The sequence below is a fragment of the Nicotiana sylvestris genome, chromosome 6 (genome assembly GCF_000393655.2).
Source record: "Nicotiana sylvestris chromosome 6, ASM39365v2, whole genome shotgun sequence".
NCBI lineage: Eukaryota > Viridiplantae > Streptophyta > Magnoliopsida > Solanales > Solanaceae > Nicotiana > Nicotiana sylvestris.
The window spans coordinates 144535739-144551136 of record NC_091062.1 but is presented as its reverse complement, the minus strand read 5'-3'; the positions used below and the strand labels follow the sequence as shown (position 1 = coordinate 144551136).

The following is a 15398-nucleotide window of genomic DNA, read 5'->3' as shown; positions in this document are numbered from 1 at the left end:
TCTATTATAGGAATGGCAATTGGGCAGGACGTATGCGTGGCTGATTTGAGTTAACCAGCAAAATTTCAACTCGTCCCGCATAGTAGTTTTTTTAATTTTTAACCCACCCCGCCCCGCAAATTATCGACTACGGGTAGATATTTTTTCCAACTATCCCTTCCCAGGTGAGACAAATTACACCAGAAACCAGCTTATTATAACACGAAGCCCTTTTAAAGGGAAGTTCTGTGAAGAGCCAAGATCTGCATGTTCTGTTTGATTTTGTTGGGAAGTGCAGGATCACATGGTCTACAAATTAGTCTCATGTGACCACATGATGCCTGGGACTTCTCCCAAGTCATTATGATCTCTGCTAGAGTTATATATGTATGGTCAAACTGCTAATCAAAGCGTTTGTTTCTGTGACTAATTGTCACTACTAACTACTATATACTAGTAACTTTTTTAAAAAAAGGGTGCAATCCAAGTCAGCTTAAGCACATCTCGGCTATTCTATCGGATATCAACCAGTACAAAATATATATTTTTGTCACCAACGCTTAAACATATGAGGAAAAAAAAATACTTACTACTTAGCATTTTTTTCATTAACTTTTACGCCACGCTACTAACAAATGAGAAATGTTTATTACTCCAATTGAAAAGGGGACAACCAACAATTAACTTGGAAGAGAGAGCTGGTATCTACTTATTGTCTTTGTATGTACGCAGTTTGTTAATTGAATCCTTTAAAGACAATGAGATTCCACGTTGAGAACAGCTCTCTTTCAGTTCCAAAAGTTGTCCATGTGCTGTTCCCATATTTTTAAAATACATCAATAGCTCATTATATTTGTTTCTCCTTCACCAGACCACTTAGTTTAAATATTCTCACCGTCCAAATATTTACTACTACGCCTACATATACCCTTAAAAAGAGTTCAATATATAGTTCAACAACACACTACACTCCCAGTTTCCTCCCCTTTAGCCAACTCCATTTTCTCTTTACTGATAGATCAAATATGGTGTCCTTAGAAACTGCCACTACATCTGTTGAACCGAAATCGAGTCCCCGGATTTCGTTCTCTGCAGACTTTCTTGATGAGAAAAACTTCATATCCACAAGTCCAAATTCTCAAGTAGAGAAAAAATGCGAAAAAGAGCTTAATGCAGCAGAATTTGAGTTCCTATCCAGCAATTTTACAAGCGGAAACATGACCACGGCCGATGAGCTAATTTTTGAAGGTAAGTTACTTCCGTATTGGCAAATATACCATTCTGAAAAACTCAACAAGATTAGTCTCAAAACAGAAGAAATAATGACTGAAACAGAGGTGAAAGGTAAAGAAGAGATGAATAGGCCAACAAATTGGTTTATTGATGAGGATCCATCTCCTAGGCCACCAACATGTAACGTTTTATGGAAAGAGTTATTGAGATTGAAAAAGCAAAAGCAAAGACCTTCCTCTTTATCACCTTCCTCTTCTTCGAGCTCGAATTCTGAAATTTCTACAACAGATGAAAGCAAAGAGAAGCATGTGAACAAGATTAAGAAAAGGTTGGAGAGATCTAGATCAGCAACTATTAGTGTAAGACCTTTGATTAATGTGCCAATTTGCACACAGGCTAAAAATAATGCACTACCACCTCTTTTTTCCCTTAACAAAGGAAGACTAGAGAGGTGAAAGCAGAAATTATGTAAAGATGTTCTATAGTGTTTCCTTACTTTTTATTTTATTTCATTTGGATCTAGATTAATGTTTATTGCAAGGATATGCTTTCATTTCGTGTAATGTACCAGAGACTAATTCCGTTTGTATAGTCTCAAGAACCATGTAATCTGACAGTTTTTAGCTTTAATAATTCAGAACAGAAAAAAGTGAACCTTATGCCTTGTATTTCAGTTACCCCCGAGTTACAATAACTGCAATTTTCATAGTCGAAGACGATCTTATATAATTCATTTTTAGATAAGAAAAGAACACAACGTAATGACAGGTCCGACATATTTAATTTCGCTGAGTTGCATAGGTAACCATTTGAATACTCAAGTGTCGGTGAGTGCTCTCTGGAGGTCCAATCGTTAAATAACGTTAATTGGAAAAGGATAGTAATCGCTAATTCAAATATTCTATACTTCTCAGTGCTCTAGGATACAAGGGCAACCTCCTTATTTCAGGGTTTGTGACATCTATAGATTCCCAGGAATAGTCCTACTAAGAAAAGAACCAAACAGTTGTGTTTCATAGTACATGGCCAGTTAAATTACTGTTCTGCAAGAAGTTGCACATATTCTTACACAAATAGCCGGTTATATTCATTGTTTACTTTTTTTAGTCATATACAAAGATTATAAGTTGATTATACACAATTATACATATATAAAATATCAATTATGCATATATTATACTTCCACCGGCTATTTTTAGTTTAAGTGGTTGGATGGACGACTATTTGGGTTAATTCTTCTTGTATGCTGGTTACCGATAGGGGCGTCAAATTCAACCCATGATAATATACTCTGACCAGGCCGGGTTGGGCTCCACGTTATTGGCAGGTCATTTGGGCACGATCCAACTTAGCCATTTAAAAGTTTGGTTCAATTTGAACTGCATACGTAGCCCAAAGTGATATATACAAAAAATTGGGGAGAAATTCAAAAATAGCCAGATTTACAACTGGTCGTTCAAAAATAGCCTAGTTTCAAAAGTAATCGAAATTTAGTCACTTTTCATATAAAGATAAATTTGAGCGAAAATACTGTTCAAAACCCGGAAAATACGCCAGTATATTATACTGGAGTTCCAGCTTAAGTACACTAGAACTCCAGCATAATATACTGGAGTTCCAGCAAGTATAATTGTCCAGTATAATATACTAGAGTCAGCAAAGTATACCGGTCCAGCATAATATGCTGGAGTTCATACACAAATGCATCGAACTCCAGTATATTATGTTGGACCGGTCTCTGTTGCAGTAAAATAGTGGCTATTTTTCATTGACTTCGTAAACGCTGGCTATTTTTGAATGACCAGTCCGAAAACTGGCTATACCGTGCTATTTTTACAAAAAATTGTCGAAACAGAAGTTCTTTTGCTTTGAGTTTTTTTGATATAGCCATAATAAACAAAAAGAAAAATCTTAAATTATTTTAATTTGATAGTTAAACAAGTTATAAAGAACTAATCAAACAAATAAAAAAAAGGGATTTTGGCATGACAAAATACTCAGATAATTAGCAGGAAAAAAACCTAGTTATAGATATTGGCATCAGGTAGCCAATTAATGTAAATCACAATATTAATGTATATATCAAGATGTATATCGCAATTTTATTTTACTTCTTTGTATATATCAAAATGTATATTAAAATTTTATTTTCCTTTTTTGTATGACAATAAAAATATTGTACTACTTGTACATTGTAGCGTATAACACATCAAATGATGTGTATACTAAAATGTATATCACAAGTTTATTTTTCTTCTTTGTATATCAAAAATTTATTTTTCTTATTGTATTGTAAAAAAAAATTCTTTGTATATTTCAGTGTATAACACATAATTTCTTGTAAATATATATGCTAGAGATACATTGATATACACGGTGAAAATTAAAACTATTTTTTATTAAAAATAAAAGAAACATGAAACGGAGTACAACACAGTTGCACTCGGTAGGATATATAGTTTTAGAGTAGTAGGAAATATGATTCTATCATTATTGAAGAAGGATTTGGCGTTCAGGTTGGAGGGTTTGTTGGAGAGTGTAAGGCTTCAGGCTTTTGATAATGGAGTAAACGACATGTATAATGTAGTATTAGGTTTGGAGTATATAACAAAAGGTTCCATTTGAGGTTTGATTCAAGTGAAAATGGAAGTTACCATGGTTGAGTGTAAATTAGGGTGGCAAATTTTTGAATTGCATGGAATAAAATAGGGAAGAGAATTTATAGGGAAGTAAGTTTTTTGAGATTTGGTTATAGTACAATGCCAATTTCTATTATATATTGTCACCCAATGTCAATTTCTCCTATGAAGACGGATGAATATTAGATGGCGTTTGTTTTCAAAAAGTATTCAAGGATTTTAAAAATAATCTTTCAATTATTCCAATAAATTATATCAATCGAACACTAATAGTAGAAAACTTTCCAATTTTTAAAAAAATTGAAAAGTAGCTCTTGGGTTGAATTTTCTCTTAGAACAATAAAAAAAAATAATGGCATTTGGTTGGAAAAAATTTGAATTATATTTATTTATAGCAAAAGCAAAAATAGAAACTTTTTTAAGATAATTCTTTCTAGTTTTACGGTACGTGCTTTGCGCGTGTACGAATATCAACAAATACCAACATATGTAAAAGTTCAAGGAACACAACTCTAGTTGAATCCAAAATTCACTATCAGATAGAATCTAAATATTAATACAATACTATAATTAATATAAGATAATCTTAATTATTTACCTCATCTAATAATTATAACAAACTTTTCAAACACACCTTTTTATTAATTATAATTAATTAACTATTATCATTATTGACAAAAGGTCTATAACATTTATTTCTGTTTGAGCTTGCAACCTATTTCTCAACACAATGTTAATCAATAGTTGATATCTCCATATTCAAATTTCAAGCCTTTGGCCAAACTTATCTTTTTTATAGCATTTTTCTCTCGCTATTAAATTTCCCCTCAAGTTCTCTTTCACATATCAAATTTTCAAAAAATATTTTTTCTTGCAGAAAATGTAAATTCTTTTTTTGTATATTTTTGTTATTAAAAACAATTACAATAAATTTATGATGTTGGCGACAATGATTTTAGTTTGGAGAAAAAAATTGATATCATATATATTTACAAAGCAAAAGACTTAGAGTCTAAGAACCTAAATATCCTTAAGTATTGAAGGAGTATCGTCTAAATTACCCACTTTGGTAACAATTAGTTCTCACCTATTCTTTTTGGACTTTGCCGTTTAATTTTAGATTTCCTTATTTTTTGCAAAAGAAAAAAATTAAATTATATTACATAATTAAAATAAAGAAAAAACTTATTACAAGGTTGTAACGATCCGGCCGGTCGTTTTGAGAGTTATAGCCCTGATCACTGTTAACTACTTTCTCTGCATCTATTTCTGCTATTATGACTTGCCAGGAGGTTTCGTTTTGGTTTTTGGAGTGTTTTAGGACACTTAGTCCCGAAACATAGGCCTAAGTCTTAGAATTTGGATCGTAGTCGGAACTGTATGAAGACGACTCCAGAATGGAGTTCCGTCAATTCCGTTAGCTCCGTTGGGCAATTTTAGACCTAGGGACGTATTCGGATTGTGTTTTGGAGGTCCGTAGCTTACTTAGGCTTGCAATGGCGAAAGTTGAATTTTTGGAGATTTGGACCGGTAGGGGAATTTTTTATATCGGGGTCGGATTTTGATTACGGAAGTTGGAGTAGGTCCGTAGTGTTGAATATGACTTGTGTACAAAATTTGGGGCCAATTGGACGAGGTTTGATAGGTTTCAGCATCGGTTGTAGAAATTTAAAGTTTCAAGTTCTTTAAGTTTGAATCGGATGGTGATTCGTGTTTTTAGCATTGTTTGATGTGATTTAAGGGCTCGACTAAGTTCGTATGGTGTTTTAGGATTTGTTGGTATATTTGTTTGAGGTCCCGAGGGTTAATGGATCAAGTTGAGTTTTAGGAGAAATGGCTGAAGTGTGCTACATCTGGTGTAATCGCACCTGCGCAAGATTGACCGCAGGTGCGAGCTCGCAAAAGCGAGCGGGCGATCGCAGATGCGAGGATGGTGAGGTTGGCTAGTGATCGTAGGTGCGACGTGTAAGCTGCAGAAGCGGATCCGCATCTGCGGAAGTGCGATCGCAGAAGCGGAATAAGTGAGGAAGCTGGGGTGGTCAAGGTTCCGCAGAAGCGGACGATTGAGCGTAGAAGCGTGTCTGGAGATGCGGATGGTTGTGCGCAGATGCGAAGCCTGGGAGTTTAAGTGAACTCCGCAGGTGCGAAGTCTTCGCTGCAATAGTGACATCGCAGAAGCGGAAGTTGGATCGCAAGTGCGGTTTGACTGCGCAGAAAAGGAAAACTTTTGAGGGCTTGATCTCATTTTCATTTTGGGACTTTGAGAGCTCGAATTTAGGCGATAATTTGAAGGATTTTCAGAGGAAGCTATTGGGTAATGATTCCTAACTCGTTTTTGGTTGTATTCCATTAATCTATAAATGATTTCATTATTTAATTAAGGAATTTGGGTGAGAAATTGGGGAAGAAGGGTGGAAGTTCTTGAACTAAGTTTTTGAGTTTTGATTGGGATTTTGATGTCGGATTCTGATAATTTTGGTACGAGTGAACTTGTGAGTGAATGAGTGTTCATATTTTGTGACTTTTACCTGATTCCAAGACGTGTGCCCGGGGAGGCTTTATGGGCGATTTTCTAATTTCTTGCTTTAGCTTTGATTTCATTAGCTAGATTAGTTTCTTGTAGTTATTTTTATGTTATATAATTGATTTTTGTTAGATTTGGGCCGTTCGGAGTCGGATATTCATGGAAAGAGCATTGTTACGAATTGATTTGAGCTTGGTTCGAGGTAAGTGGTTTGCCTAACCTTATGCGAGGGAACTCCTCTTAGGATTTGGTACTATTTTTTGATATATGAGTGTCGTATACGTGAGGTAACGAGTGCGTACATGAGCTATTTGTTGTAAAACTCCGTTTTCATTAAGTAATAACCTGTTTTCCCTTTAACTGAGCTACGATAGCATATGTAATTACATGTTTAGTTTAGAACAGCATGTCTACGTATCTTAATTGCTTATCTGAACTCTGTGCAACATGCTTAGTGAATTTCCTGCTTCTTCCTTGACTTGTACTTAGTCTAAATTGTAGGATTCCGTGTTGTAGTTGTTTTTCTATTGCTTGAGCTGTGTATTTACTTTTGGGACTACGAAACGGTGTTCCGGAAGATCCCCCTGTATATTTATTTTGGGACTATAGAACGGTATTCCGGAAGATTCCCTTGTCTTGTAAACTTACTTTGAAACTACGAAACGGTATTACGGGAGATCCCCCCTACACATTTACGTTTGGGACTACGAGATGGTATCTCGGGAGATCTCCTGTTGTATTCTCTACGTACTGCGCTGTTATCTTCTGTGATTTCATTCTTGTTAAATTTCAATCTTTATTTTACTGTATTATTTCATTCTTTCTTGTCTTATTATATATATATATATACTAGTAGGGCCCTGACCTAACCTCGTCATTACTCGACCGAGGTTATGCTTGCCACTTACTGGGTACCATTGTGGTGTACTCATGCCCTTATCTGAACATGTTTTTCGTGTGCAGATCCAGGTACCTCCTACCAGCCTCGTTCTTATTAAGCCGAGACAACTTTGGAGACTTCAAGGTATATCTGCCGCGTCCGCAGACCTCGGAGTCCCTTTCTTGTATTTTTGTTTGTTTAGACCTTGGAGTATAGAGATACTATTTTTCTTTCTTTAGCTTGTGACTCATGATATTCCGGGTTTTGGGAGAACTATGTACGTCCAGTGTTTGGTTATTATACATGCCGAGCTTTATTATTGGTTGTTCAGTATCTAATATAATTAGCAAATTAGTTTGTTTTCATTATTGATATTTTCATAATTTGTTAGGCTTACCTAGTCGTAGAGATTAGGTGTCGTCACGACATGTCTCAGAGGGAAGTTTGGGTCATGACAAAGGTATTTAATAGTAGAATCTTTTATATATTCAAATAATGAAGAATTTAATGCACAAAGTTAACTAATTTAAAGGTTCTAAATATTAGAAAAAAGCTTAAGTACAAGCAATCACATTCAAAAGAAATTAGAGTAGATCTAACTGTAATAACCTGTTTTATGAAACAAAATATTGGAAAGAATTACTAATAGTGAGAGATATACACTAATCTAAAAAATTTAAAACTCAGTGTTTTTTTAAATCGAAGGATTATAAAAATCTTTCATCAAAAGTGGCAAAATCATAGTTTACCTTGTCCTAACTCCTAAGTATTAATTCATGACAATCGAATAATTAAATAATTTAGTTGTAATATCCAATTATAGAAAACAATCGTTATAACTCTAACGAAATCAAATAAAAACAAATACTTAAAAATAGCAATATTCTCAAAATTTAGATTACGTGTACTTTAAAACTCATTAATTTAAAAGGTTAATAATTTACAAAAAGTAAATCTTATTTGAATTGAAAGTTCTAAATATTAAGACTTTTTATAAAGTTCAAATAAGGGAAGATTTAATAAATAAAGTTATAATTTATTTTAAAATCCTAAATATTAGTTAAATGATTGTTTTTTCTAACGTGAAATATATTTTAAAAGGGTAAAAAAAAACGAATGATATTTCGGTAAGGTCTTCGTGATATCTCCGTATTCAAATTTCAAAGCTTTTAGCCAAACTTATCTTTTTATAGCATTATTTCTCTTGCTATTAAATTTTCCCAAAAATTTCAGTACATAGAACATACATACACCTGGCCCAGAATATAACAATTTATTTGAACTTCAAATTTGATATGCAAGAGAAATCAGTGTATGATTTGTGGCTTCAAATTCAATATGCAAAAGAAATCAATATATGATTTGTCACTTAAGAGTGTAATCTTCCAAGAAAAGGTGGGAGCCTAAGATGTTTAACTTAAAAGCGCGAGGAAAATATCAATGGTAGAGTGTGGAAAAACTCAAAAATATTTCTAGAAAGGCACAACTACCAAGGAGAACATGAAGCCTACATTGCCCATAAACATGGACAAATATGTTGGGTATTCAAAGAGAAAAATTGGAGCCAAAAGGGTTAAAAAAAAAATAAACTTTAATAATTTTATTTGTCTATTACAGATGCTTGAATTTTCCTTTAAACTTAATTATTGAAGCATTGGTAGTTCTTGATATTTTTTATAGCATATTTTGTTAGTGCGACAATTCAAAAATATTATTGTCTCCTCTTTGAATTTACGTAGACGATGGTGGATTTTAAAACGGCAAGAAGAGTTGACAAGTGAAAAAAGTCAACTTTGGTTTATCAAAATTCTGTCTCTCGCTTACTCCCTGAAGCTTCTGCAACTCAACCAATTTCTCCCTTTCATTTTCTAAAATACCTTCTATGTTATGCTTTTCAGCCTGGGTCCGCTAAAGAATCAGCCTAATATTGTGATGAAGTTTAGGCATTGGAGATCTTTTTCCCATGCTTGTTTATCAGACTTAAAATTTTTCAGATTAGGTAAGATTCTAACTTGTGGACCTCTCATATCAAGGATTTTTCATGCTCATTTTTGCCAAATAACTCTTTTTCTCCCTTGTTGGTTTCATTCTTCATGCTGGGTGCCTATGGATAGAGCTATCAATATGGGTGGGGCCGGGCTAGCCCAGCCCAACTCACGTAGGCTTTAGCAATTGACGGGCTGGGCTAGCCCACCATTTTGATGGGCCTTATAATGATCAGCACACCTCTCCTATGTGGGTTACGGTCCCCCACGGGCTGACCTATCATTTTTTAAAATATAATTTTATATTTTTTCTTTAATTTCTAAACTAAAAAAAGATAAATATTTAAAAGTTAAAAAAAAATCTTATTGGAAAAATTTCACAAAATTTAATAATTTTTTATACGGTTCTAATATATCACTGTAACGATCCAGCCGGTCGTTTCATGAGTTACCGCTCTGTTTCCCCCATTTCTGTTTCTTTATGCCTTGTTCAGCTGTATTATGTGTTATCGTATTGGTTAGTTTGGGTTCAGAGTGGTTTGGTAGAGAAATGAGACACTTAGTCTCTTAAGTTGGCCTTTTGTTGAAAAAGTCAACCGAAAGTTGACTTGTGGGTAAACGATCTCGGAATCGAGTTTTTATGATTCAGATAGCTTCGTGAGATGATTTGGGACTTAAGAGCATGATTGGAATGTAATTTAAAGGTCCGGAGTAGATTTAGTCTTGAATTGGCGAAATTGGAATTTTGGCGTTTTCGGGTTGGTAGCGGAGATTTTGATATAGGGATCGGAATGGAATTTTGACAGTTGCAGTAGGTCCGTTATGTCATATGTGATGTGCGTGCAAAATTTCAGGTCATTTGGACGAAGTTTGATAGACTTTTTGATCAAAAGTGAAATTCGAAAATTTTTGGAAACCTTAGGATTGAATCCAATGTTATTTTGTTGATTTGACGCTGTTTTAGGTGTTTCGAAGATTGGTATAAGTTTGGATAGTGGTATATGACTTTTCCGTACTTTTGGTTGAGGTCCCGGCGCCTCGAGATGATTTCGGGTGGTTGACTGGAAGTTTGGAGTTGGAAATTTGCAGCTGAAGCTGCTGAAGTTCCTGTCATAACCGCACCTGCAGCCTGGGAACCGCAGGTGTGGGCCCGCAGAAGCGCAAGGAGGGTCGCAGATGCGGCCAAGGTTGAAGAAGATTGGAACCGCAGTTGCGGTGGTTCGAGCGCACCTGCGGCAGCGCAGGTGCGGGATTTTGATCGCAGGTGCGATTCTTGAGTGGTTAAGTGGATTTTGCAGATGCGCACATAGGAACGCAGGTGCAGATCTGCAGGCGCAAGATTTTTGACCGCAGAAGCGGTTTAGCTGGGGCAGAACATATAAATTAAGTCCTTCGCGAATTTTTGGGTTATTCCACTATTTTCATATACGAGTTTGAGTTTGGGAGAGCAAATTGAAGAGGGAATTCAAGAGAGTTTCGTGGAGGTAAGATTTTTGGACCCTAATCTTGTTTCTATGATGGTTTATAACTGTTTAAACTTGAAATCTATGGAAATTAGTAGCAAAACTGGGGATTTAGGGCTTGAAAATTGGTGACCTAAATTTAGGGATTTGAGGGGTCATTTGTGGTTAGATTTTGGTATTCTTGGTATGTATGGACTCGTGGGAGGATAAGGATTCTATTGGCGTGATTTTTATCAGATTTCAAGATGTGGGCCAGGGGGTCGGGTTGGACCAATTTCGGGATTTGTGTTGTAATTTGATTATTTTCGCATGAGCTTCATCCTCTTAGCATATTTTGACGTCATGATTATTATTTTGGATAGATTCAATGCGAGTTGAGGCCGAGTCAAGAGGCAAGGGCATCGCGGAGTAGTATTTCATCAGGTTTGAGGTAAGTAACCATTGTAAATCTGGACCTGAGGGTATGAAACCCCGATATTTCGTATTGTTTTGATAAATGAGGTGACGTACATGCTAGGTGACGAGCGTGTGGGTGTACACCGGTAGGGATGGTGACTTGGTCCGTCCCATAGCGACTATTAAACCACGTATTTGATTTGAAATCTTATGATATTCCGTATTTTTGAGATTAATACTATATGTTGGGTTGTACGCCGTGTTTGGGGCCTTGTGCCAACTTATTTAAACCCTTAGGGGTATTTTTACTACTTTCCTCACTCTATTTGATTTGAAAGCGTATTCTCAGTCATGTTTTACCTGTTATTTGTTTAAAACTAGTTTCATCAATCTATTTGTTAATATATGAAAACTATTTGGGCTGAATTCCCTGATTTTTCTCTGATATGCCGGAGTGGCCGTGAGGTTAATAAATGAGAGAGGTTTAGGACCTAATGGTGAGGAATATATATCTATTATGGATCGGCAGCACGCCGCAATGATATTATATATATGGATCGGGCTGCATGCCGTAGTGATAGATATGTTGATCGGGTTGCACGCCGCAACGATATTATATATATTGGATCGGGCTGTGCGCCGCATCGATATGAGCTTGGACTGTAGGAGCCCCTCCGGAGTCTGTACACCCCAAGTGAGCGTAGTCGACTATAAACTATGGATCGGTCTGCACGCTGCAACGGTTATTATGATTATTACTATTATGAGATATTATCGAGCTGGAGTGCTGAGTGTGAGTACTGCTTGACGAGAGTTGAGTCACAAGTGACTGAGAGGCTTGCCGAGAGGCTAGATTTATGAGTGATACCTTGCCCGAGGGGCTTGTTTATGACTTTTGTTGCTTTCACTCTTCTTTTGTGCTTTGCCTCTGTTGAAAAATATTGGATAATTGTTTTCAAAGGATTTTTAATCGAAACTAAAGTTTTACGAAATGACTAGCTTTTAAATTATAGAATTTGACTTGATATTTATGTTGAGACTTGTTATATGATTTTAACTGCTCGTCACTGCACTCAGACCTTATTTACTTTAGTTACTTACTGAGTTGGCGTACTCACATTACTCCCTGTACCTTGTGTGCAGATCCAGGTGTCCGAGCATCAGAGTGAGAGCTCCCAGCACTCTTAGAGCTTTACCGGAGATCGCAAGGTAGCCGCACGACGTTTGCAGCCCAGCCTTCCTCCTTCCTATTTTAGTATTTTGTTATTTCTGACTTATTTTGTATTATTCAGGTAGTGTCTTGGTTGTATTTAGAGGCTCGTGACTAGTGACACCGGATTGTTGGGCTGTGTTGGTATATTTTGTACTGATTTTCGCATATTTCTGTTGATTTATATATTTCATATGAGAATTTGAGACTTAATTGATTTTAGAAAATGGTTTTATAAAAGGAATTTACTGTGGTTAAATTTTGGGTTGGCTTTCCTAGTACTGTGATAGGAGCTATCACGATCGGGATATTTGGGGTCGTGACAAGTTGGTATCAGAGCCTAGTTTACATAGGTCTCGCAAGTCATGAGATGCTTTAGTAGAGTCTCGCGGATCGGTACAGAGACATCTGCACTTATCCTCGGGAGGCTGCAAAATCTTTAGAAAAAAGTCACATTCTTGAAATTCCTGTCGTGCGAATCTGTTGATTCTAGTACTAAACTTCTGCTATTCTATTCTCTCATAGATGGTGAGGACACGTGCTACTAGTCAGGATGGACGACGACCAGTACCACCAGTTGGGGCCACTAGAGGCTGAGGTCGCGGTCGAGGCTGTGTAGGGGTATAGGTGTAGCCCGCACAACATCTAGGGCAGCACCTGCAGATCCACCAGCCGCCCTAGTTCAGGATCAGGTCTTAGTTGTGGATGCTCTAGCAACACCAGCTCAGGCACCGGCTATGCCCATTGTGATTCCAGACCTTTAGGAGGCCCTAACCTAGATTCTATTAGTGTGCACTGACCTAGCTATGGCGGTCTCAGTTACTACGGCCGCAACCGCTTCTCAGGCCGGGGGAGGCACTCAAACTCCCATTGCTCGCACACCTGAGCATGTTGTGCAGGGACTTTAGACACCGGGGGCACCTCCAACCCAGCCGGTTGTACCAGCCCAGGATCATGCGGTACCAGTTATGCTTGATGACGAGCATCGTCGATTGGAGAGGTTTGGTAGACTTCAACCTCCGACTTTTAGTGGTACAGAGGGCAAGGATGCCCAGGGTTTCTTGGACAAGTGTCAGAGGATTCTTCGTACAACAGATATTCTGGAGACCAACAATGTAGCATTTACTACTTTTCAGTTTTCTGGAGCTACCTTTACTTGGTGGGAGGCTTATGAGAGGCGTAGGCCTATTGATGCAGTGCTCCTTACCTGGCAGCGGTTCTCCGTTCTCTTTTTGGAGAAGTATGTACCACAGTCTCGCAGAGAGGAGCTACGCAGGCAGTTCGAGCAGTTTCATCATGGAGATATGACTGTGACGCAGTATGAGATGAGGTTCTCGGAGTTAGCTCGTCATGTTGTTTGGTTGGTTCCTACGGATAGAGAGATGATTCAGAGGTTCGTTGATGGTCTCACATATCAGCTTTGGATTCTCATGACCAAGGAAAGGGTGTCAGGTGCTACTTTTGAGGAGGTTGTTGACATTGCTCGCGAGATTGAGTCAATTCATCGCCAGGAGCGAGATGAGGAGGCCGAGAGGCCTCGGGGATCTGGTAGTTTCGGTGGTGCTCCTTCGAGAGGTCAGTTTCAGCACGGCAAAGGCCGTCCATTCAGACATGCTTAGTCAGCTCGCCCAGTTCATCGTGGGGCTTCATCGGGCCATGGTTCTCACAGCTCATATCAGGGCCATTCATCACTTAGTGCCCTACCAGCCCAAAGTTCGTCCTATGCTCCATCGGTTCAGGGTTCTTCCATGCCAGGTCCTCCTACTGGTCATTCCGATACTAGGGGTTCCCTTCAGTCCCCGTTCCTCACACTAGGGAGTTGTTACGAGTGTGGAGAGTTTGGACATATGAGGAGGAAGTGTCCTCGTCTTTTTGAGGGTCCGTCTTAGTAGAGGAGTCAGCCCTCGACTTCAGCTCCAGTTACTTTACCACCCGCTCAGGTAGCTAGGGGTGGGGGCCAGTCAGCTAGGGGTCTCCCCAGAGGGAGAGGTCGATTAGGTGGTGGTCAGGCCCGCTTCTATGCACTCCCAGCCAGACCAGATGCTATTGCTTTAGATGCTGTGATTACAGGTATTGTCTCAGTTTGCCACAGAGATGCCTCTGTATTATTTGATCCTGGTTCCACTTTTTTATATGTGTCATCATACTTTGCTCATTATTTGGATACACCCCATGAGTCTCTTGTTTTATCTGTTCGTGTATCTATTCCGGTAGGCGATACTATACTTGTGGACCATGTATACCGGTCATGTGTGGTGACTATTGGGGGTTTGGAGACCTGAGTGGATCTGTTGTTGCTTTGTATGGTGGACTTTGATGTGATATTGGGCATGGATTGGTTATCTCCGTGTCGTGCTATATTGGACTGTCATGCTAAGACAGTGACGTTGGTTATGTCTGGTGTGCCACAGATTGAATTGCGAGGTTCGACCGATTTTGTACTCAGTAGGGTGATTTCATTTCTGAAGGCCTAGCAGATGGTTGGGAAGGGTTGTCTTTCATACTTAGCATTTGTGAGGGATGTCAGTGTAGAGACTCCCAGTATTGATTTTGTTCCTGTTGTGAGGGATTTTTCTGATGTGTTTCCTGCAGACCTGTCGGGCATGCCTCCGGATAGGGATATTGATTTTGGCATTGATTTGGTGCCGGAAACTTAGCCCATTTCTATTCCACCATATCGTATGGCACCGGTAGAGTTGAAAGAGTTGAAGGAGCAGTTTCAGGAACTCACTGATAAGGGGTTTATTCAGCCTAGTGTGTTGCCGTGGGGTGCGCCTATTCTATTTGTGAAGAAGAAAGATGGCACGATGAGGATGTGCATTGATTATAGGCAGTTGAGCAAGGTTACAATTAAGAACAAGTATCCTTTGCCTCGCATTGATGATTTATTTGACCAGCTTCAGGGAGCGAGAGTGTACTCCAAGATTGATCTCCGTTCTGGGTATCACTAGTTGTAGATTAGGGAATCGGATATTCTTAAGACAGCTTTCAGGACCCGTTATGGTCATTATGAGTTCCTTGTGATGTCTTTTGGGCTGACCAATGACCCAACATCGTTCATGCATTTGATAAACAGCGTGTTTCGACCT

General features: G+C 38.0%; 1 protein-coding gene across 1 annotated transcript; it reads left to right on the top strand.

The window, feature by feature from the left end:
* Positions 1-795: 795 nt before the first annotated feature.
* On the top strand, positions 796-1878 carry LOC104221454 (uncharacterized). Its single transcript, XM_009772526.2, has one exon. The coding sequence runs from the start codon at positions 1005-1007 to the stop codon at positions 1665-1667; it is 663 nt and encodes a 220-aa protein (XP_009770828.1). The 5' UTR covers positions 796-1004; the 3' UTR covers positions 1668-1878.
* The last annotated feature ends 13520 nt before the right edge of the window (positions 1879-15398 follow it).

Excerpts from the sequence above, each read along its gene's own strand:
- LOC104221454 (XM_009772526.2), top strand. The coding sequence starts at position 1,005 with ATGGTGTCCTTAGAAACTGCCACTACATCTGTTGAACCGAAATCGAGT.